Source organism: Magnolia sinica, chromosome 3, assembly GCF_029962835.1.
Source record: "Magnolia sinica isolate HGM2019 chromosome 3, MsV1, whole genome shotgun sequence".
In the NCBI taxonomy this organism is placed as follows: domain Eukaryota; kingdom Viridiplantae; phylum Streptophyta; class Magnoliopsida; order Magnoliales; family Magnoliaceae; genus Magnolia; species Magnolia sinica.
In genome coordinates, this window is record NC_080575.1 from 118,049,543 (window position 1) to 118,071,443 (window position 21,901).

The window sequence follows — 21,901 nt, forward strand, 5'->3', positions numbered from 1 at the left end:
TCACCAAACGCATCACATTGCAATATGTGCGACGTATTGGAGCAACTTCTACAGTAAATGAAGAGAAAAAATTCCGTACTCTGGCAGGGACTGGTTGTCCATACTCACGCACTCACAATTATACACTTGGCGTTTATTAGACAGAACTGAACGCCAAGATCTTGGTCGCCTGTTCCAATTTTTCATAGACAAAAGACTAATGCTGAACTGAATTTAAAACTGGCCGATTGATGGACATCCAATGGACGGTTGAAATGGAAAACTAGCCGACAGAGCAAAGCAAGTAGTTGTCTGTTTGGTGAGAAGTTTGAGTCGTTCAATCAATCTGGTATTCGGTCTTGACTTGTCGATGGTGGGTCTCATGATTTGGACGGTTTAATTTACATTGCATTGTGCAATTTTATAAAATTATTATAAGTTAAATTTTTTTAGATGATATTGTCTAATCCTGTGGCTATCAAATCAAGCCTACGTTGTTTTTTACTCTGGTTTTGTTTCCTTTATTTATTTATTTATTTCCTTTTCTAATTATATGAAGAGAAATTTTTTTTTGAAAAAACTAGCAATGCATATGAGTCCGTACAATGCTTTTTTTTTTTTTACCCTCCCAAAAATTATCTCACAAATACGATTTTTAAGTTACGGGCGTTGGTTTTTTGATGAAAATACTTCTACCTGTTAAAGTAAAGCAGTTGAAAAAGACAGAGATATTTTCATTTTTTTGAGTTCATCCGTACAAATAAAGTTTACTTTGGTGCCTAAGATATTTTTCGAGCCTAATGAAAAATGATAAGCAATACGTTGGGCCTATATGACACAAAGTTCCTTTTTTTTTCCTTCTTAATAAGAGCTTGGTTCCTTTCTTGTGCCTTAAGATCGTTTTGTCACATGTCTACTATATAATGAGATTTAGAGATCATTTTAAAAATGCATTGAATATTTGATCCATCCACTAAATGCACATCTATCACAGTGGGGTATAGAAATTGTAAAATGAAGTGTTTTTTTTTAATGGAAGATAAGCTAGAAAATTGTTAGGAACTAAGTGACCCAAATTCAAAGCTCAAAATCTTTAATCATTTAAATAGTTTAATTTCAACTGCTTACAGGCCACACCTCTAAATTTTTATACTTTTAAAGTGCATGCGTATCATCCATCCCACTCTCCCAGAGTAAACTACACGCTAGTGGAATTTCGTTACTTGTGGATATTCGAACCCATGACCAGGTGTTGAAACTCATCGGAACTGGGCAAGAGTAAAGATCCTGCCAGAGAAAACTATGTGACCGCTAATCAATAATCATTGGCCTAAGCGTTGTCGCCCATGAATCCATGATTGTTCCGGTCTTGATTTGATGATGGCGACGAGACAAATGGCTCACGTGTCCCATCATTAGCTAAAGTCACGATCACGGTAGAGTAAGGGTGGGGCCCATGTCTTATCCACGTCTGTCCATGATTGCACGGTGATGGGTGACTAATTCCGCATACACTGTTGAGACACTTCCATCTACCTAACTTGTGGCCGGATATTGAAGTCAGATCTGGACCCGGCCCATTTATTTATGGGACCCGAGGAATCTAGATTATGCATGCATTGTAGTGGCTTCTTTGAATGAGCGGCTCACGTAATTCACCAGGCATAGGCCTGCCTATGTGATCATGATGCTGGGGAGGATGTTTGTGAGATCCATCTCGTCCCTCAGATGCACTGCCTCATTTTCACCCAGAAAAGAGTAGGCGGTTGAAAGCACAAGTGGGCTACACCATAGGAAAGAGTTGGGATGGGGATGTTCACCATTAATCTTGTGTGGGACCCAAAGTGGTTTATGTTTGCTATTTATTTATACCTGGCTGGTCACAATTAGTTTAGATGATCCAAATGATGTCATGTGGCAGCCATTTACACCACATGGTGTAGAGGACTTTTAAAGGAAAGGAGCTATGAACGTATTTAAATGTTAAAGCTCCATCAAAGCAATTCTATAGTAATCATTAAATATTAAAATCCCACCCAAAGTAATTCTTTATAAAAGTAAGAGTTCAGTGAGGCAAAGACTCTGGCAAATATTCATATGTAAGAGTCTAATACCGATGAAGACGTCAATAAAACTTTCTATGCACGTTGCTTAACTTAAATAGCAAGATGCTTTTGTGATCTTATATATGTAATTGAATGCTATAGGGTATACTTACATGAATGATCACTGAGAGTTGTATAAGATCTCTTATGAGGTCGAATGCTACTTACGGCCACTACCTTTCCAATTCTATGAAAGCAATACATGAATAAAAGCTCAAGGTTGACACACCAACACAAACACACAACCTTCTAGCTTTATGTTGATAATCCATTCTTTCTTCCAGTATGGCTATTAATTTCTTAACTTAGTTTCCTCCACCTTTGTCTAATATTATGTTGTAGCAAGCATGAAGTCTTTAGTTAGCTTTTTAGCTTAATTTCACCATTGTCCAAGACATCGTTATGGTGTACCGATAGATTAGTGTAAATATATTCATGACCTCGTCATTAAATATTCAAATTACTGAGTTCTTACTTAGAACATTTTCGGTCTTATTTGTTGACCTTGTACCACGATCGTCCCCTGACCATCTTACAATCGTTTGACATTTTCACAATCGTCTTATGACCATACATGTTCAGAGTACCATTAAGATCACAACCATTTTCATTAGCATAGATGATTGTAGGTAATTTTCTTTGCTTATTTATTTTCTTTTCTTCCTATCAATTATACTACATTGACATTGAAGTTCTAACTAATAAAATTGACAATTAAGCCATTTATTTTTAATTTATCTATCCATTATTACTTTAATTGGGAAACACGATATAAGTTATCACTGTTGAAAGAAAAGTTCCTGTTTTCAAGGAAAAAATAATTCATTTAGAACAATTAATCATTCCCTTCTTAAATCACCATATTCTTACAGTAATTGGTGGCTGAATAGTCAGGTCAATCTTTATAGCTCTCATCTTAATCCAATTAATTCGACATTTATGGTCACAAGCATTCAGTTTAATTCAAGTCGAACACGACTCTAACACACCCAACACCTAATTTAATTGCACACATTTAACCAAAATTAAGTCATCCATTATACATGTGGTCGTGCATCTAAATTGAACAACAACACCATCCAAATCCATTCATATGATGCTTCTCACTTGAACAAAGGGGCACTCCAAAAATCATGTCATTCCAAACTCAGGTGGGCCACACCATGTGTATTAGAGATTTTAAGCATGATTTTATAGTGTACCATGGCGAGGCCTACCTGAGTTTTGGATTAGTGTTCTTTTCAAGGCAATGCTGAACATTGGGTTGCGTGCTGCATACATGGCGTGGATCTCATGCACATGAAGCCGTTCATCCCATGGAAGTGGTGAGCATGCTCTCCGTATGCCTATCCAAGTCAGGCCAGTTCCTGCTTAAAGTGGACGTGTTTTTTTTTTTTTTTTTTTGGGTTAGCTTGTTAGTACTCACCCATGTCAGTACACACACTCCATGTTAGCCAACCCCGCTAGGAATCGATGTCAAGACCTCAAGTGTTGAAACGAGGTGCCTCCACCATGATGTGTGTAAACCATCTACCCCATTAGCAAGATGCACCATTCCATGGTGGGCCACGGGCTTAAAAATCAAGGTAATCCAAGACTTGGATGGGCCACACCACATACAATAGTTGAAAGGGGTTACCCTCTCATTAAAATATTCATAATCATTTATTGAGCCCATTGAGATGTGGTTCACAAATCCAGCCCATCCATCGTGTGTGTCCCACTTGGATGAGGGGTTAGACCAAGTTTCATCCGCATTCAAAACTCAAGTGGCCCCCACCAAGTACTTTTATATGCTTAAGGCATGTCTTCATGTGGTTTTAGATGGGATGGCCCACCTGAGGCTGATTTTTGGGATATACAGTAACCTAAAAGGGACCTATCAAATGCACAGTGTTGATGCTCAATACACAGCATGACTTCATGGGAACTTCCCATATGATCGACCTCATAGTACTATTTTCACGCATATATATACACACACACACCATGGGACATGGATTTCCTGTGAAAGCCTTTCGGGGAAGATGTTTGTAAGAAATTATATTAGTTCATCTATTTTTCAACCTCATTTTAAGACATGCTACAAAAAATGAAGAGGATCCAAAACTCAAGTGAGTCATGGGAGATGAAACAATTGGGAAAGGAATGCCCACGGTTGAAACCTTCCTAGGTTCCACCTTGCTGTTTATATGCCATCTAAGAAGCTTATACGGTCATTTTCAGTCAGATAAAGTGAAAAAACCTTCCTAGGCTACTCCCCGTGTCATTGGCCCGGTGGTTGGTGGTCGGTGCTCTGTAGGTGCCACCATGATGTATGTGTTGATGTATGTGTTTCATCCTTTTCTACATATCATTTTATGGCTTGATGTGAAAAATGATAAGGATATAAATATTATATGGACCACACCACAGGAAAACAATAATTATTGGATATCCACCATTAAAATCCTCCTAAGGCCCACTGTACTGTTTATTTGACATCCAATCTTTTTATTAGGTCATAAATACCCAGATTAAGGGAAGCAATAAATATCAGCTTGATCCAAAACTTTTATAGCCCCCGGAACACTTTTAATGGTCAGCGTTCATTCAACACTGTTTCCTGTAATGTGGTCCACTTGAGATTGCAATATAATCATTTTTTTTTTCATGAAATAAAATGATCTATAAAAATAGATGAACGGTATGGATGAAACACACACATCATGGTGGGGCCCACAGAGCACTGACCACCAGCCATTGGCTGGTGGCAGGGGGAGTAGCCAATCCTTTAACTCCAGTCAGGAACTCTCCGTGTTGCCCTGCACGTTTGCTCGTAATATGGACCATCCAACGGTTTTCTCGCGCAAGTGGGTCCCATGAGTTAATTAGCCTGAATTGTACCGTGGTTAGCCCACCCAACGCATGAAATCCGTGTCGTTAATGGCAGGCCGCGTTACACATGATGCGGATTTCCTGTCATAGGCTTATGGTGGAAGTTTCGGTGCTATGATACTGGGGCCAATGTGATGTTTATGAGAAATCCACTCTCTCCATCCGTTTTAAGAGCCAATTTTAGGATGATCAGCTTAAAATGAGGCAGATTCAAAACTCAGGTAGCCCACACGAGAGAAAAAATTAGGGAAAGAAATGCATGCCGTTGAAACCTTCCGGGCTTACCTTGATGTTTATATGGCAACCAAACCGTTTATAATTTCATTCACATTAGGATGGAGTGAAAACACACACATAATAAAATAAAATAAAATAAAAAATGAAGCCTGGCGCAAAAATTTTGTGGCCATATGAATGTTTCAACGACTGCCATTGAATCTCTGTTTTTTATCCTGTGGCCCACTTGAGTTTTGAATTTGGCTACTCCCCCTTACACCAGCCAATGGCACGTGGTCGGTGCTCTGTGGGCCCCACCATGATGTATGTGTTTCATCCATGCCGTCCATTTATTTTTATAGATAATTTTACTGTACGAGACCAAAAATGAGTTATATCCAAATCTCAAGTGGACCACGTTACAGGAAATAGTGTTTAATGAGTTTCAACCACTAAAAACTTTTTGGGGGCCATAAAAGTTTTGGATCAAGTTGATATTTGTTTTTTCCCTTCATCCGGGACTTTATGACCTAATCAACAAATTGGATGTCAAATAAACAGTACAGTGGGCCTTAGGAGGATTTTAATGGTGGATATCCAATCACTATTGTTTTCATGTGGTGTGGTCCACCTGAGATTTATATCCCTCTCATTTTTGGAATCAAGCCTAAAATTATCTGCAAAAATTGATGAACGGAATGGATGAAACAGGTACATCATGGTGGGGCCCACATAGCACCGACCACCAGCCACGGGGCTAATGTCAGGGGGAGTAGCCAATCCGTTTCCAAAAGAGCTTGAAAAACGGATGGACAAAGTGAATTTCTCACCATTATCACGGTGGACCCCACCCAGCGTCTAGGCGCAGGAACTTCTTGCAAAAGTTGGCGGGAAACCCGCGTCCCGCGCACACGCAAACCACGAGGATCCGTCGTCTCACCCGTGCGCACCGCGTTTCCAGGTCGTCAGCTCGCATTAACCTTCACCTACCATTGAGTTGTCATGTCCTTGACGTGGCCGGTTCAGAACCGTCCATGTTGTGCAATCAACGCTGTAATCCTTCCTTAAGAAACTTACAATCAATAGATAAATGTGACAAACGCCATCTCTAGACCAAGAAAAAATAAAAGCTTTTAAGTCGTATATCATTCAACTCTAAAAAATCAAAAGTTTAATTTCCGACTGAAGCGGGAAGCCTGATGATAGGCTAATATTATTTATGATAGTAGAGAGAACATCAACCATTCAAATAATTGAGACATTTTAGCTTGTGGGCCCAATAGGTGTTGTGTTCCATCTAACACATGAATTCCGGATCGGGTGCCAGCAAGTGGCGTTGCACGCATGTCAAAGTATCCTTCTGTATCACACACATGCGTCCTTGTATTGATGCATGTCTTTTATTCACACTATGCGCCCTTCACATGTGACAATTGAGTTGTACACTCATGCAGGTGACCATCATCAATTATAAATCTAGTTCATTGACATATAATCAAAATAACATAAAATTTTTAGACAAATAATCATTGCGTAGAAATGGTGACAATCCAACCTAATGCAATTTTATACCATTTAATCTTGTGTCCTCTAGTAATAGATACCAATTCAAAAAAACTATGAGGCCAGCGTAGGGTATTAGATGGAATTCGGTGGAATAGAATTGCATTTGGTATCGTGCAATTTCATCTAACATTTAGAGAGGATGAGAAATGTTGGGTTAGGTGGGATGGCATTGCATTTGGTTCCATGCAAGATTTACGTGGATTTTAAAATCTATTAAACATGTGGGCCCCACATTTATAGTCAATTCTAGAGACTATAAACAAGCCTTAGGGGGTGTTTGGTGCATGGTATTGGGAAGGATTAGGTGGGATGGGATTCAAAAAACATACTTATTACATATGGTGGGGATTGTCCCTTGTTACTATGCGATAAGCTTAATTCCATACTATGTTTGTAATATGGTGGTACATTGAATGGATATACTCACCATCTTTTGAAAATATTGAGAATAACATATGTGTTATATTCAAACCGTTTATCTATTTTGTAACCTCATTTTATGGCATGGACTTAAAAATGAGGTAGATCCAAAACTTATGAGGCTCCAAAGAAGTTTTCAATGGTAGGTATTCAATCCTCACTGCTTTCTATGGTGGGTCCACTTGAGCTTTAGATCTACCTGATTTTTTGTTCCATGCTCTAAAATGATCTCAAAAATGGATGGACGGTGTGGATATAGCCCACACATCATGGTGGGACCTACACAACTTGTTAACATTGAGTGGAACTGGCACGGGACCCAAGGCAATTCCGTCTAATTTAATTCCTAGCTTTTCGATTCTTCCTAAACATTAAGTGGAATTGGCATTAGGACCAAATGCAGTTCCATCCCACCTAATCCCATCTAATACCATGCATCAAACGCCCCCTTAAGGTTAATGATAATCATGTAAAGCATGTTTGAAATTATTCAATCAACCATCTTTAAATGTAATACACCCGGTCGGTCGTATGGATACCTCTGCCATGTTAGAAAATGTAAGGACGAGCGGTTAGTCGTTGACTGCCTTCTTCCAAAATTGATCGTGCTAACCTCGATGTATGGTCAAATTTCCTAAAGAAATTCAACCATTCAAATATTCCGAGGGTGGCCTTTTGACAAGCTTTCGAAAATTACTTGGACCAAAATGCCCTTTGTCCTCAGTTGAAAAGTTGTGTGGTTTTTCAGTGAATAAGAAGTTACGTCGTATTTAATGATGTGCGCGGAACCCTTTTTTGGGCATGGGCAAGGCCCAACTCGTGAGGCCCACACTAATGTATGCCGCCCATCTTTCTTGCCATGTCATTTTATGGCTAGGGCCCAAATATCAGCCTGATCCAGTGCTCATGTAGCCCACATAATAGAAAATATTAGTGACTGTTGAAACATTCTATGCTCACTGTGATGTTTGTTAGAAGTGGACATTGCTCAAGTCAATACTTTTTGGGCTCACGTCTAGCTAGCTAACAAGGTGGGTGGATCGGATCACCCAATTGTGGGCCCTAGGTTACGGTACCAATGATTAGGTAGTAAAGGAAGTGAACACGTGGAAACCACGGTCCATGCAGCATGACAACCACGACCTGACAACCACAACCCATATAACATGACAACTACGACCCATGCAAACCATGATCCATATGGGCCCACATTGTTGTATGTGTATAATCCATGCCGCCCATCCTTTTTGCCGTATCATTTTAGGGCTAGGGCCCAAATATCAGCCTGATCTGGTGCTCGTGTGGGCCATAAAATAAAAAATAATGGTGGCTATTAAAACTTTGCAGTCTCATTGCGATGTTTGTTAGAAGTGGACACTGTCTAAGTCAGGACTTTTGGGGCCCATGGCAAGTTGGCCAACAAGGTGAATGGATCAGATCACCCCATTGTGGGCCTTAAGCTATGGTACGAATGGTTTGGAAGAAGAGGAAGTGAACACGTTACAAAACACGGCCCATGCAACATGAAAACCACTACCCGTATAACATGGTAACTACAACCCATGCAAACCATAACCCAAATGGGCCCACATTGATGTATATGTACAATCCATGCCCCCCATCCTTTTTGTCGTGTCAATTTAGGGTTAGGGCTCAAATATCAGCCTGATCCGGTGCTCGTGTGGGCCATAAAATAAAAATAATGGTGACTGTTGAAACTTTCTAGGCTCACTGTGATGCTTGTTAGAAGTGGACACTGCCCAAGTCAGGACTTTTTGGGCCCACAGTGAGCTGGCCGACAAGGTGGATGGATCAAATCACCCCATTGTGGGCCTTAAGCTACGGTATGAGTGGTTTGCTAGAAGAGGAAGTGAACACGTTGCAAACCACAATCCATGCAACATGACAACCACGTCGACCCATATAACATGATAACTACGACCTATGTAAACAACGACCCATATGGGCCCACATTGATGTATGTGTATAATCCACGCCGCCCATCCTTTTTGCAGCGTCATTTCAGGGTTAGGGCCCAAATATCAGCCTAATCCAGCGCTCGTGTGGGCCACAAATAGAAAATAATGGTGATTGTTGAAACTCTCCATGCTTATTGTGATGTTTGTTAGAAGTGGACACTACCCAGGTTTGAACTTTTTGGTTCCACGGCAAGCTGGCCAACAAGGTGGATGGATCAGATCACCCTATTGTGAGTCATAAGCTATGATACCAATGGTTTAGTAGAAGAGGAAGTGAACACGTCGCAAACCACGATCCATGCAACATGACAACCACGATCCATGACAACTATGACCCATGCAAATCACGACCCAAATGGGCCCACATTAATGTATGTGTATAATCTACGTCACCCATCCTTTTTGTCGTGTCATTTTAGGGGTAGGGCACAAATATCAGCCTAATCTAGCGCTCATGTGGATCACAAAATAGAAAATATTGGTGACTATCGAAACTTTCCAGGCTCATTGTGATGTTTGTTAGAAGTGGACACTGCTCAAGTCAGGACTTTTTGGGCCCATGACAAGCTGGCCGACAAGGTGGATGGATCAGATCATCCCATTATAGGTTATAAGCTTTGGTACCAATGGTTTAGTAGAAGAGGAAGTGAACACGTTGCAAACCACGATCCATGATCCATGCAACATGACAACTACGATCCATGCAACATGACAACTATGACCAATGAAAACCATGACCCAAATGGGCCCACATTGATGTATATGTATAATTTATGTCGCCTGTCCTTTTTGTCGTGTCATTTTAGGGGTACGACACAAATATCAGCCTGATCCAACGCTCGTGTCGGCCACAAAATAGAAAATATTGGTGACTGTTGAAACTTTCCAAGCTCATTGTGATGTTTGTTAGAAGTGGACACTGCCCAAGTCAAGTCTTTTTGGGCCCACGACAAGCTAGGTGACAAGGTGGATGGATCAGATGACCCCATTGTGGGCCATAAGCTATTGTACCAATGGTTTGGTAGAAGAGGAAGTGAACACGTTGCAAACCACGATCCATACAACATGACAACTACAACCCATGACCCAAATGGGCCCACATTGATATATGTGTATAATCTATGCCGCCCATCCTTTTTGCCGTGTCATTTTAGGGGTAGGGCACAAATATCAGCTTGATACAACGCTCGTGTGGGCCACAAAATAGAAAATATTAGTGACTGTTGAAACTTTCTAGGCTCACTGTGATGTTTGTTAGAAGCGGATACTGCCCAAGTCAGGACTTTTTGGGCCCACGGTAAGCTGGCCAACAAGGTGGATGGATTAGGTCACCCTATTATGGGCCCATTTGGGTTGCGGTTTGCATGAGTCGTAGTTGTCAGGTTGCATAGATCGTGGTTTGTGACATGTTCACTTCCTCTTCTACTAAACCATTGGTACCATAGCTTATGGCCCACAATGTAGTGGTCTGATCCATACACCTTGTCGGCCAGCTTGCCATGAGCCTAAAAGGTCCTGACCTGGGAAGTGTCTACTTGTAACAAACATCACAATGAGCGTAGAGAGTTTCAACGCTCACCATTATTTTCTATTTTGTAGCCTACACTAGTGCTGGATCAGGCTGATATTTGGGCCCTACCCCTAAAATGACACTGCAAAAAGGATGAGCGGCATGGATTATACACATACATCAATGTGGGCCCATATGAGTCGTTGTTTGCATGGGTCGTAGTTATCATGTTATATAGGTCGGTGGTTGTCATGTTGCATGGATTGTGGTTTGCAACGTGTTCACTTCCTCTTCTAGCAAACCACTGGTACCATAGCTTGAGGACCACAATGGGGTGATCTGATCCATCCACCTTGTCGGCCAGCTTGCCGTGATTCCAAAAAGTCCTGACTTGGGCAGTGTTCACTTCTAGCAAGCATCACGGTGAGCCTGGAAAGTTTCAACACTATTATTTTCTATTTTGTAGCTCACATGAGCATCGGATCAGGCTGATATTTGGGCCCTAGCCCTAAAATGATATAGCAAAAAGGATAGGCGGCATGGATTGTACACATACATCAATGTGGGTTCATATGGGTTGTTGTTTGCACGGGTCATAGTTGTCATGTTATATGGGTCATGGTTGTCATATTGCATGGATCGTGGTTTGCAACGTGTGCACTTCCACTTCTAACAAACCACTGGTACCATGGCTTAAGGCCCACAGTGGGGTGATCTGATCCATCCACCTTGTCGGCCAGCTCGCCGTGGGCCCAAAAAGTCCTGACTTGGACAGTATCCACTTCTAACAAGCATTACGATGAGCTTGGAAATTTCAACAATCACTATTATTTTCTATTTTGTGGCCCAAACGAGCATCGAATTAGGCTGATATTTCGGCTCTAGTCCTAAAATGCACGACAAAAAGGATGAGCGGCATAGATTATACACATACATCAATGTGGGCCCATATGGATCATGGTTTGCATGAGTCGTAGTTGTCATGTTACATGGGTCGTGGTTATTATATTGCATGGACTGTGGTTTCCACGTGTTCTTCACTTCCTTTACTACCTAACCATTGGTATCGTAGCCTAAGGCCCATGATGGGGTGATCCGATCCATCCATCTTATCGCCCAGCTAGATGTGGGCCCAAAAAGTCATGACTTAGGCAGTGTCCAATTCTAACAAACATCACAGTGTGTAACAGGCCACGCCCACACTGTATGATATTGTTCGCTCTGAGCACAGCCCGCACGATTTTGTCCTCGGGGTTGCCCCAAAAGGCCTCATAAAATATAAGGTGATAACTCCACGTATAACTACCATTACTTCAGATGACACTTCTGATGTGGGACAAAGTTTCACCTTCACTGTGTGCACAGTAGCCTGCCATCCATACAGTAGCCTGCCAGCCATCTTGGGGCCCGCCCACATGTGCGCTCGCCCACGTGTGCCCACCCACATGTGGCCATAGTGACTGGGTGTCACAATATCCCTCACCGAGGGCAGAGCCGTCTTCGGCTTTGATACCATTTGTAACAGCCTACGCCCACACTGTATGATATTGTCCGCTCTGGGCATAGCCCGCACGGCTTTATTCTCGGGATCGCCCCAAAAAGGCCTCATACAGTATAGGGTGATAACTCTATATATAACTACCATTACTTCAGACGACACTTCTGATGTGGGATAAAGTTTCACCTTCACTGTGTGCACAGTAGCCTGCCAGCTATACAGTAGCCTGCTAGCCATCTTGGGGCCCGCCCACATATGTGCTTGCCCACGTGTGCTCGTCCACATGTGGCCACAGTGACAGGGCGTCATACAGTGAGTCTAGAAAGTTTCAACAGTCACTATTATTTTCTATTATGTGGGCCACACGAGCACTGGATCAGGCTAATATTTAGGCCTTAGCCTTAAAATGACATGGCAAGAAGGATGGGCAGTTTAATTATACACATATATAAGTGTGAGCCCCACGAGTTGGGCCTTACCCATGCCTAAAAAGGACCATGTACATGTCATTAAATACCACATAACTTCTTATTCACTGTAAAATAGTACAACTTTTGAACTAAGCACAAAGAGCATTTCAGTCTAAATAATTTTCGAAAGCTTGTCAAAAGACATGTCTTTGGAGAATATGACCATACATGGAGGTCAATGTGTCCAATTTCCCTCCATTCTATTCCAGGGGTCAGCGAAAACTTTGTTCTCAATTCCGTGTAACACGTGCCTTGCACGCGCTACACAAACCCCACTTTTTTGGCGAGATTTCGCTGACGAGATAGTACCGATATCAACCGGTGACATCTCGGCCACTGGACAGCAAGCGCCAGTGTCCGTACAGTGATACATTGTCCGTACAAACACGTGGCATAACATGGGTGACCAATGCATGTAAATGGAGAAAGATTGGCTACTCCCCCTGACATCAGCCCCGTGGCAGATGGTCGGTGCTCTGCGTGACCCACCATAACGTATTTATTTCATCATTCCGTTCATCCATTTTTCAATCATTTTAGGGATTAATAAAAAAACGTATAGGGATGTAAATCTGAGGTGGACCAGACCACAGGAAAATAATAATTATTTGATATCCACCGTTAAAATCTTCTTAAGGCCTACTAGACTGTTTATTTGACATCTAATCTGTTGGTTAGGTCATAAAGATCCAGACGAAGGGAAATAATAAACATCAGCTTGATCCAAAACTTAGATGGCCCTAAAACGTTTTTAATGGTCAAGGTTCATTCAACACTGTTTCATGTAATGTAGTCCTCTTGAGATTTAGATATAGTTAAAATTTTCTCTCATAACATAAAATGATCTATAAGAATAGATGTACAGCATGGATGAAACATATACATCATGGTGAGGCCCACAGAGCACCGACCATCAGCCATTGGCTGGTGGCAGGGGGAGTAGCCGATCCGTTTCCGTAAATAATATGTCGGCTAGGAAGGAGATGGCGAGGATTTACGAAACTGCCCTTCCTCTTCATAAAACCCCAGCGAAATTCCCTTTGCTTCTCCGTTCTCCCTCCCATCTCTCTCCCTAAAACCCTAGAACGGGGCAGCCGTCAGAAGCGGTAGAAATTAGGGTTTTGATATCGAGAGAGAGAGAGAGAGAGAGAGAGAGAGAGAGAGAGAGAGAGAGAGAGAGAGGATGAAGATACAGTGCAACGCGTGCGAGAGAGCAGAGGCGAGCGTGCTGTGTTGCGCGGACGAAGCGGCGCTGTGCTGGGCGTGCGACCAGAAGATTCATGCGGCCAACAAGCTCGCGAGCAAGCATCAGAGAGTCCCGCTCTCCAACTCCTCTTCTCAGATGCCCAGATGCGATATTTGCCAGGTTTTTTCAATTTAATTTGATTTAGTTTTTTATTTTGAATCCGATCGATCGACTTGTTCTCTGATTTTCTTTTATTTATTTATTTATTTTTTGTGAAATTGATTTCATGGGGTTTTCTCCTGTTTTAACTTCTAGATTTTAAAGAGGGATTTGGGTGGATGTGTTGGGGATTCTCTGGATTTCAAAATCAATTATTGTTAATTCTTAACAATGATTTTTTTTTTTTTGGTTCGTTTTGATCGAGAAATGCCATAGTGGCTACTCTTCGAACTGAATACAGGGTTTTGATGAGAAAAATGGTTGAATTCTTGTTAATTCTTAACAGTGATTTTTTTTTTTTTTTTTGATAGAGAAATGCCATAGTGGCTACTCTGCGAACTGAATACAGGTTTTTGATGAGAAAAATGGTTGTATAACCAAAAATAGAAGGGCTGGGTGTTTTCTTGGGAGTCGGAGAGAGTGTAAATACTAAAAATAGTGGCATCCTTCTCTTCTCCCTTTGAGGATTTTTACCATCATCAGCTCCACCATATGTCTGGTGTCCTTGCGGTTATCTTGTGCAAGGGAAGCTCTCTTTCTCTCTCAATCTCTTTCTTCTCTCTCTTGACCGTTTATTTGAACTCCACCGATAGAATTGTTAGGATTTCTGATGGAGGGGTTCTCTCAGGAACATTCCAAACATGGTGAGGTCCAATGGATCAACGGGTTAGGCTTCTGGAACTTGCGTCCAAGCTTATGGGCTAAAATATGAGGATGCTACATGTCCTTTGGTTAAGGATCATAGAATGCCCCATTTCCTTTTCAAGAGAGGATAAATGGGATTTTGAGATGGGGCAATATAACATCCTTGATGCTTAGGGTATCCATTAGTCGGGCAATCATTGGGCCAGATCAGGTTGGGTCCTAGAATATCCATGCCCGGGCTGATCCGGATCGGGTCTTGCCAGGTCTGGGCCTCCAAATTTTAGGACCCCGATTCAACTGGGTGTGGGTACTGGTCAGGTATCCATCCAGTCTTTGTGCTTCATTTTGCGTTGTGTCCAGGTCAAATAAGGGTATTTAGATGTGTATCAGGGATTTTCAATCGGGCTATGATGTATATCAGGGGTTGGCTATGCTGAGTTTTTTTTTTTTTTATATAAATTTTTTAATTAAAATTTTTTTTTTTTTTATACTAGTGATGATCTGATTGGCAACACTCAATGGATCATGACAAACAAATTCTTCAATGGGGGCAATCCTCACCTTCCGGTGGTGGCCTGTAAACCAATGGTTGAGAAAAGAAATTCAGCTACAGTCCAAAGTCAACTGGAAGAGGACCAATGAGATGGATAGTCTCCCGACCATGCACATTTGAACCATGCTCGATGTACTATGGTGCATGTCCGGTCGATGTTCTAGGTCACTGAACCATAGTGTGCACTTGTGCGAATTGACAACCAGGGGAGACCATGCATATCAATAAGGTGAGGATGATATAATTCCTTGTTGGGGATGTAGGGTTTAACTGTTGTGGTTGTGACCCCTGCTTTCAACACTGAATTTTTATCACCATTGTACCTCTCTGATTTTGAAGGCAGAACTCATTGTTGTGTTCTTCTTTGTTTGTCTCTTTCAGGGGAGCTGTAAAATATCACTCCTAGTTTTTCACCCTTGGTCCTTTTATTATTATTATTAAATTCTTGAGACTGATTTGTAAATGTGAATGCTCTCTTCTATTCATTCTTTTATTTGGTTGGATTCTTTTTAGAGTTCCGATGTCACAAAACTTAGCAACTTTAGGTGCAATTACTTTAAGAGTGTCTTTCTTCATTACACCAAGGGACATGATTAGTCATTGGTTGATGTTAGCGAAGTTCAAGCTTAAAGGAGAGTCCTACAAAAGGGGGTGATGGGAGGATCTTTTAAGTATTGAAAAAAGCTATCTTATTTTGGTTGAATAAGAAATAACTCACCTTGCTTGTAACTCACCTTCGTTTTCCTTGTAGCTCTTTTTCTTTCTTTCCTCTTGTTCTTCTCTTCTCCATCAACTGCAACACAGCATTGATTTGTAATATGGTTGTCAGGACATAGCATGCAGACCAGGTCACTGTTTATTGCATTCTCTTCATCGTAATTGCTGCGCACTGGTTGCAGTGAATGCTTTCTGTTGATAGAGAGGCCCAGCTTTGTTGTGATTCGTAATAGCAAGTTATTTGGTCCATGGGTTCCTGACAGCAGAAATCCAAATAATCTATTAGAGTTTTGCCGTCTCCAACATGGCTAGGGATAATTAGGTGTCTACCCTATTCTTCTGTTCCAAAATTTATTATAGATTTCTTTTCATTGCTGTTGCAGATTTTTCATGCATGTGTACACCCCTTTATGATGTTTGTGTGAGTTTTGTGCTTCCACACTTAAAGGAAGTCCAGCTCGACTAGGTTTCATTAGTCCAATTTACTAATGAGGAGTTAAAGAACTGTTGGTGAAACTTAGTATTATTTATATGTGCTTCATAGTTATGAGTCATCTCCAACAGATGGCTCTCGGTGGGTTCTATTAATTTTTATTGAGTTTTGAATGGAGAGAGCTGCTTGGGTTTGGTTTAAGTTTCTCTCATTCTGCGTTTTTCTGATTGGCAATGAGGATTCTTATTAACAATAAAGGCCCAAAGGCTAAAGCATACAAGCCAAATAGCAGGCCACTCAAGAGAGGGGGGCCTTCCTCCAGATCATAAGGATGCCAAACCCGCCACTGCACCCACGAGAAAACAGATATTTAACTCTACGGATCACAAAAGAAGTGACGAACAGACACCCTTGAATGTTTTGCTCCTTCCACATTGCCCATAGGACTGCAAGGAAGTACATTTGCCTCATGGATTTGTGCCTTTTACACGAATGCTGAAAATTTCAAGTGTTGAACAGTTGCTGGATTGTGTTCCACATGATCCAAACCATCTGGAGCTGCCTCAGCTCCCACATCCGCACTGATTGTGAGAAACAGCAACGGATGAGGAGATGGTTCAAATCTTCAGCAATCCTCAGGCATGAGCAGCACCCATTAACTATGATCATGTTCCGGTGTCGAAGAAGATCCACTTTTAAGAAGTGATCATACCTGGGTAGCCATGTGAACACTATGACCCTAGGAGGGGCCTTAGATTACCAAACCCATCCCATTGGAGCTACTGACACTCTCAGGGATCAATCTTTTCGCCTGTGACTTAACTGAGAAGGTTTTTGATGGATCCCATCTCCAAATAAGAAAATCCTCCTCTATATCAATCACAACTGACGACAGATGATTCTTTAGTTCCAAAACTTCTAACTCGTCCTCTTTTGTGACATTCTTCTGAGTGCTGTGTTCCAAATAATTATTTGATTCACTGTTTCGAAATAGTCTGCATCTTTGTTAATCACCAATGAACAGAGGACAAAATACAATCGGCAATCCAAAAGCTAGTATCTCTGCGATGCCTATCTCTACTGCTGTCCCTTGTAAGACTACATTTTCCTTAGGCATAATGCTTTCCAGCAACCAGAGGATCTGTATCTACTGGATTGAGGTGTGCATTTATCATCAGCATGACACCCATATTCCTCCACAATTGCCCGTCTCCAAAAGGCATCGTTTTCTGTTGCAAATCTCCATATCCACTTGCCCAAGATAACATCATTTTCTGTTGCAAATCTCCATATCCACTTGACCATGATAGCATCATTTTCTGTTGCAAATCTCCATATCCACTTGCCCAAGAGAGCATCATTTGTTACTTTTAACAGCCCAATTCCAGCCCCTTTTTGCTCCATCTGCTTGCACACTACTTTCCAATCAAGAAGATGAAATCTGTACTTAGATTTCGTTCCTTGCCATAAAAAATCTTGTTGGATTTTTTCAATACACACAATAACTGACACTGGACATTTGAATAGAGATAAGGACTAGGTTGGTATCACAGTCAGAGCCTCTTTGATGAGGGTCAGTCTACCTGCCATTGACAATACCATCCTTTCCGAGCAGCGAGTTCCAGTCTTAGAATGATGGTATCCCACTGGGATTTTGAAGGATTGCCCACACCAAGTGGAAGCCTGAGATACTTGGATGGAAGCGATCTAGACTTGCGTCCATCACAGGCGTGAGCTCTCTTAGCAAAGAATCCCACGTTCATTCTGCTTATTTTTGTTTTCCTTTTGAATCAATCTGTTGTAGGGCAACTTGTTAAGGGAATTATTTAATGATTAGGGTTCAATAATGTTCCTCTGCCTATTTTCTCGGAATCACCAAATGCATAACATATTTACACTTTCCATATCCAGATTGTACATTCCATATGCAGAATGTGTTATTCTTTGAACTCTTTTTGGTTCTATGTTCTTTCCTATTGCTTCCCTCACTTGAGTTGAGGCCATTCAAATTGGCATTTTTCTCCCCTTCATTTTCCCCCTTAAGATGGTATTGAACTTGTTCATTCTATGGATCTTCCAAGAGAGGCAATTTGGGAATTTGGAATATCCGAATGGATATAGTTGGCTTTGGCATATGTCATTTTGTGTGTATTTTGTTTATTTATTTATGTGGCTTTATGTACGACTTCTTGGGGGCCAGGTTCATGCCCTGCCCTGGATTGGTGTATCCTTTTTTCCCATCAATGGGTTGCAGGTGGTGTGCTCTCACCTTTTGGTTATTTTAAAAAGAATGTTCATTATGGTGATTTGTGTTTTTTCATCTTGGTTTGCATGATAAAGCTCTCTGACTTGATTCCTCAAGTTCGTTAATTCCATTTAACTTCTACTACAGGAGACGGCTGGCTACTTTTTCTGCTTAGAGGACCGTGCTTTGCTCTGTAGAAAATGTGATGTCGCCATCCACACTGCAAACTCTTATGTTTCTGCCCACCAGAGGTTTCTGCTCACCGGGGTGAAAGTGGGGCTTGAACCCACCGAGCCAATTGCTTCTTCCAAGGCAAAGTCGAACTCCATGCAAAGAACTACAGAACCACCCTCTGAACCCTCATTTAAATGTGGAACCTCAATATCGTTGTCTGGTGAAAACAATGGAGTATTAGTGAGCCAACCAGGTGTTGGTGGAGGCTTACCTGCTAGCAAGGTGTCATTTTCCAGCTGTGGCACGGTGCCTGGAATTATTCCCGATTGGCCTTTGGAAGACTTTCTAGGATTAACGGATTTCAGTCAGAACTATGGGTTCATGGATCAGGGATCCTCCAAGGTACGATGCAGCCATTACTATTTTTCTCATTTCATTTATAGAAAGATTTGAGGTGAATGGATAAAATGTTCATTCTCATATAAAATACAGGGATCCCGAATAGACATGGGTTTCTTGTTAGCAGTACTCAACTATATTTGATTTTTTGAAGTGTGTGAGCTTTCTCTAAATTGTAAGGAGCTTAGATTGGTCATTCATGGGTAAAGGATGAATATCCTGCAATTGTTAAGGCCTGTTGCAGGGTATATATGCCTTCTTTTCCATAGCTCACAAGTAAAAGATGACCATCTTGTGAAAGAATTTTGTCCTATTCGATGATTTACACCCATCCCTCGGACATATCCATATTTTATGGCTGTTGTAGTTGTAGCAGAATAGGAGTGCATAGGGCATACCTGTGTTTGTCACCCTCAAGTGGGTTTCTATTCTCTTTGACGTGTGGTTGATCTATAGTTTTTTTTTTTTCTTCCTTCTTTGGAGATCTAATCTCCTGAGAGGATTTTAGTTGCTGTGACCGTTGTGTATGCTGACCGTCCACTTCTTCCTTTGGCTTGGGTAGGATATTTCAAAATATTACTGATATTATTGATAATATCAGCTGATGTTATCTGTATCACAGTTCAGCAATATACACACTGGGGGCCAATTTACCAGTTTCAATAATATTTGCTGATTTCTCACCGTATCATGAAATATTGTGAGACATCGACAACAACCTTCTGGGAAAAATGCTCTGTCGTTGATACATTTGATTATATCAGAGCTATTTTGGTTAGTATTGACAATACCAATGTCTACCTGTGAGATTGTTAGGGAGATTTCTTCTTAGGTATGTTAAATTAATGCATTATATATGATAAATTATTGCGTTATTTCATAAAAATTAAAATCAGAAATAAAATAATTTTGTTTGGAAGTTTGTAGTTTGAGCTCCTGCACAATGGAAAGCTATCATGTGTGTGTGTAATATTTCGTGTCGTGTGTAATCTGCAATCTGCGTCTTTTTTAACATCTTCTGAGGTATGAATAAAAAATTCCACCGTTTTTGTAGTGTTTCCTTATCAAAAAAAATTCCACCGTTTTTTGTAGTGTTTCCTTTAGTCAGTGAAACATTCCCTGGTATCTGCAATTTTATTGATGATAGTGATACAAGTATGCGATACATATAATGATAGCAATACATAAAACCACAAGTATGCGATACATATAATGATAGCAATATATAAAACCACATTTCGCTTGATTGCATTCACTCTTTCAAGTTTGTCTAGGTATTCTGAAGAACTCCTGGCTGAAACTGTGAGGTTATTTTTAAGAGTACTTTCTGCATGCATTAATCCTTTGTGGATGAATTTTTTTGACAGATTCATATCTCCTATCCACTTTTTTTGGTTGATGTTCAGCAGGCTGATTTTGCCAAGCTTGGAGATTCTGAATGGTCTCCAATCTACCGAGCTGCTGCCGATGAGGATCTAGACCTTGATGAATGCTTGGGCCAGGTACCGGAGATCCCACAGCCCAAAATCCCTTCTCCACCCACAGCCACAGGTCTCTACTGGCCGAAGAACTTCCGGAGCAACCATTCAGCCAACAATTCGGTATTTGTGCCTGACATATGTTCGCCATCTTTGCAAAATGACCATGAGTACCAACTAAACACAGCGGATGTGATTTTGAAAAGACGGAGGCTGTCTTAACAAGCCAGGCAAGGACGCTGGGTCCAAAATCATCCTCAGATAGTGAACTTGCTATTTTAATTGTTGTATAAAGCCTGTAGTTTTCCTTTCCTCCAAAAGCCTTCCAACTTTTTCTTTTTTCTTTTATTTTTTAACCCTGTCCTTCCTGCTGGTGGGTCTGTTTGGCCTTTTTTTTCTATAGTGGAAGCTTAAGGAAGTTCTGCCTTCTTTATGTGGTGCACCCATTTGGGCTTCTTGCCAGGAATCAGGTAGGGCCCGGCCCGGCATTAGGCTGGTTCACTCACCAAGTGGGCCTGATAAATGGACTCGCATGATATTTGAACAGTCTTTGTCATCTCCACAAAGCTGAGTGGAACTGGTGTGCTGGTTTGTCCACAAAGCGAGTGGACCTGGTGTGCTAGCTCCAACATTATCTTTGTTGCAGTGGATTCGGCTAAGTGCTGTTTTTCTGTGTTATGGTTCTGGGAGCATTGTTAGGCCAAAGGGTCGAATGCGGACAAATGAAGGATAACAGTAACCAATGCGGTGAAAAGGAAGTGGAATTAGCTGAGTGGCATGGGGTGACACAACAGCACCCAATGCAGTGAAAAGGAAGTGGAATTAGCTGAGTGGCATGGGGTGACACAACAGCACCGGTGCCTCTGTTCGCCGTCTGTGAACCTACAAGCATCCGGTATACAATTTGGGTGGGTGATGGAATGGGGTCCAGCATACATCAGCATACATCACCATTGGAAATGTAGGGTGTGGGCCTGATTCACTCCTGACCATGGATCCGATGGTGAATGGATTATAGCCTGCAAATTCATTGCCAGGTAGCCAATGCACATGGAGTAAGCAGGTAAAAGGTGCACTTGGCATATGATCTATCCTAAGTGGTAAAAGATTGGTGGACAAGGATGAATGGTTCACCTGGGACACTCAAAAAAGGATGATTTTTATCATGGTTATGGCAGGTGCTTGAACAATGGAAACCAACTTGTAGGGACGGAAATCATCTTACTAAAGTC

The 21,901-nt window shown here is 41.4% G+C and overlaps 1 protein-coding gene across 3 annotated transcripts; it reads left to right on the forward strand.

The window, feature by feature from the left end:
* Positions 1–13,766: 13,766 nt before the first annotated feature.
* Positions 13,767–21,100, forward strand: LOC131240928 (B-box zinc finger protein 22-like). Of its 3 annotated transcripts, none has more exons than XM_058239470.1 (3): positions 13,767–13,986; positions 18,766–19,194; positions 20,559–21,100. In XM_058239470.1, exons 1-3 carry the CDS (start codon positions 13,804–13,806, stop codon positions 20,889–20,891), a joined length of 945 nt encoding a protein of 314 aa, XP_058095453.1. In that variant the 5' UTR covers positions 13,767–13,803; the 3' UTR covers positions 20,892–21,100. The 3 variants fall into 3 exon arrangements, with proteins under 3 accessions (XP_058095453.1, XP_058095454.1, XP_058095455.1); XM_058239471.1 differs by having other exon boundaries at positions 20,598–21,100; XM_058239472.1 differs by having other exon boundaries at positions 20,601–21,100.
* Positions 21,101–21,901: the final 801 nt, after the last annotated feature.

What these genes read in the sequence shown, in the direction of transcription:
- LOC131240928 (XM_058239470.1), top strand. Translation starts at nt 13,804, where the DNA reads ATGAAGATACAGTGCAACGCGTGCGAGAGAGCAGAGGCGAGCGTGCTG. An exon ending in CCAGATGCGATATTTGCCAG is followed by an intron (nt 13,987 to 18,765) that starts GTTTTTTCAATT and finishes CTTCTACTACAG; the next exon opens with GAGACGGCTGGCTACTTTTT. An exon ending in TGGATCAGGGATCCTCCAAG is followed by an intron (nt 19,195 to 20,558) that starts GTACGATGCAGC and finishes TTTTTTTGACAG; the next exon opens with ATTCATATCTCCTATCCACT.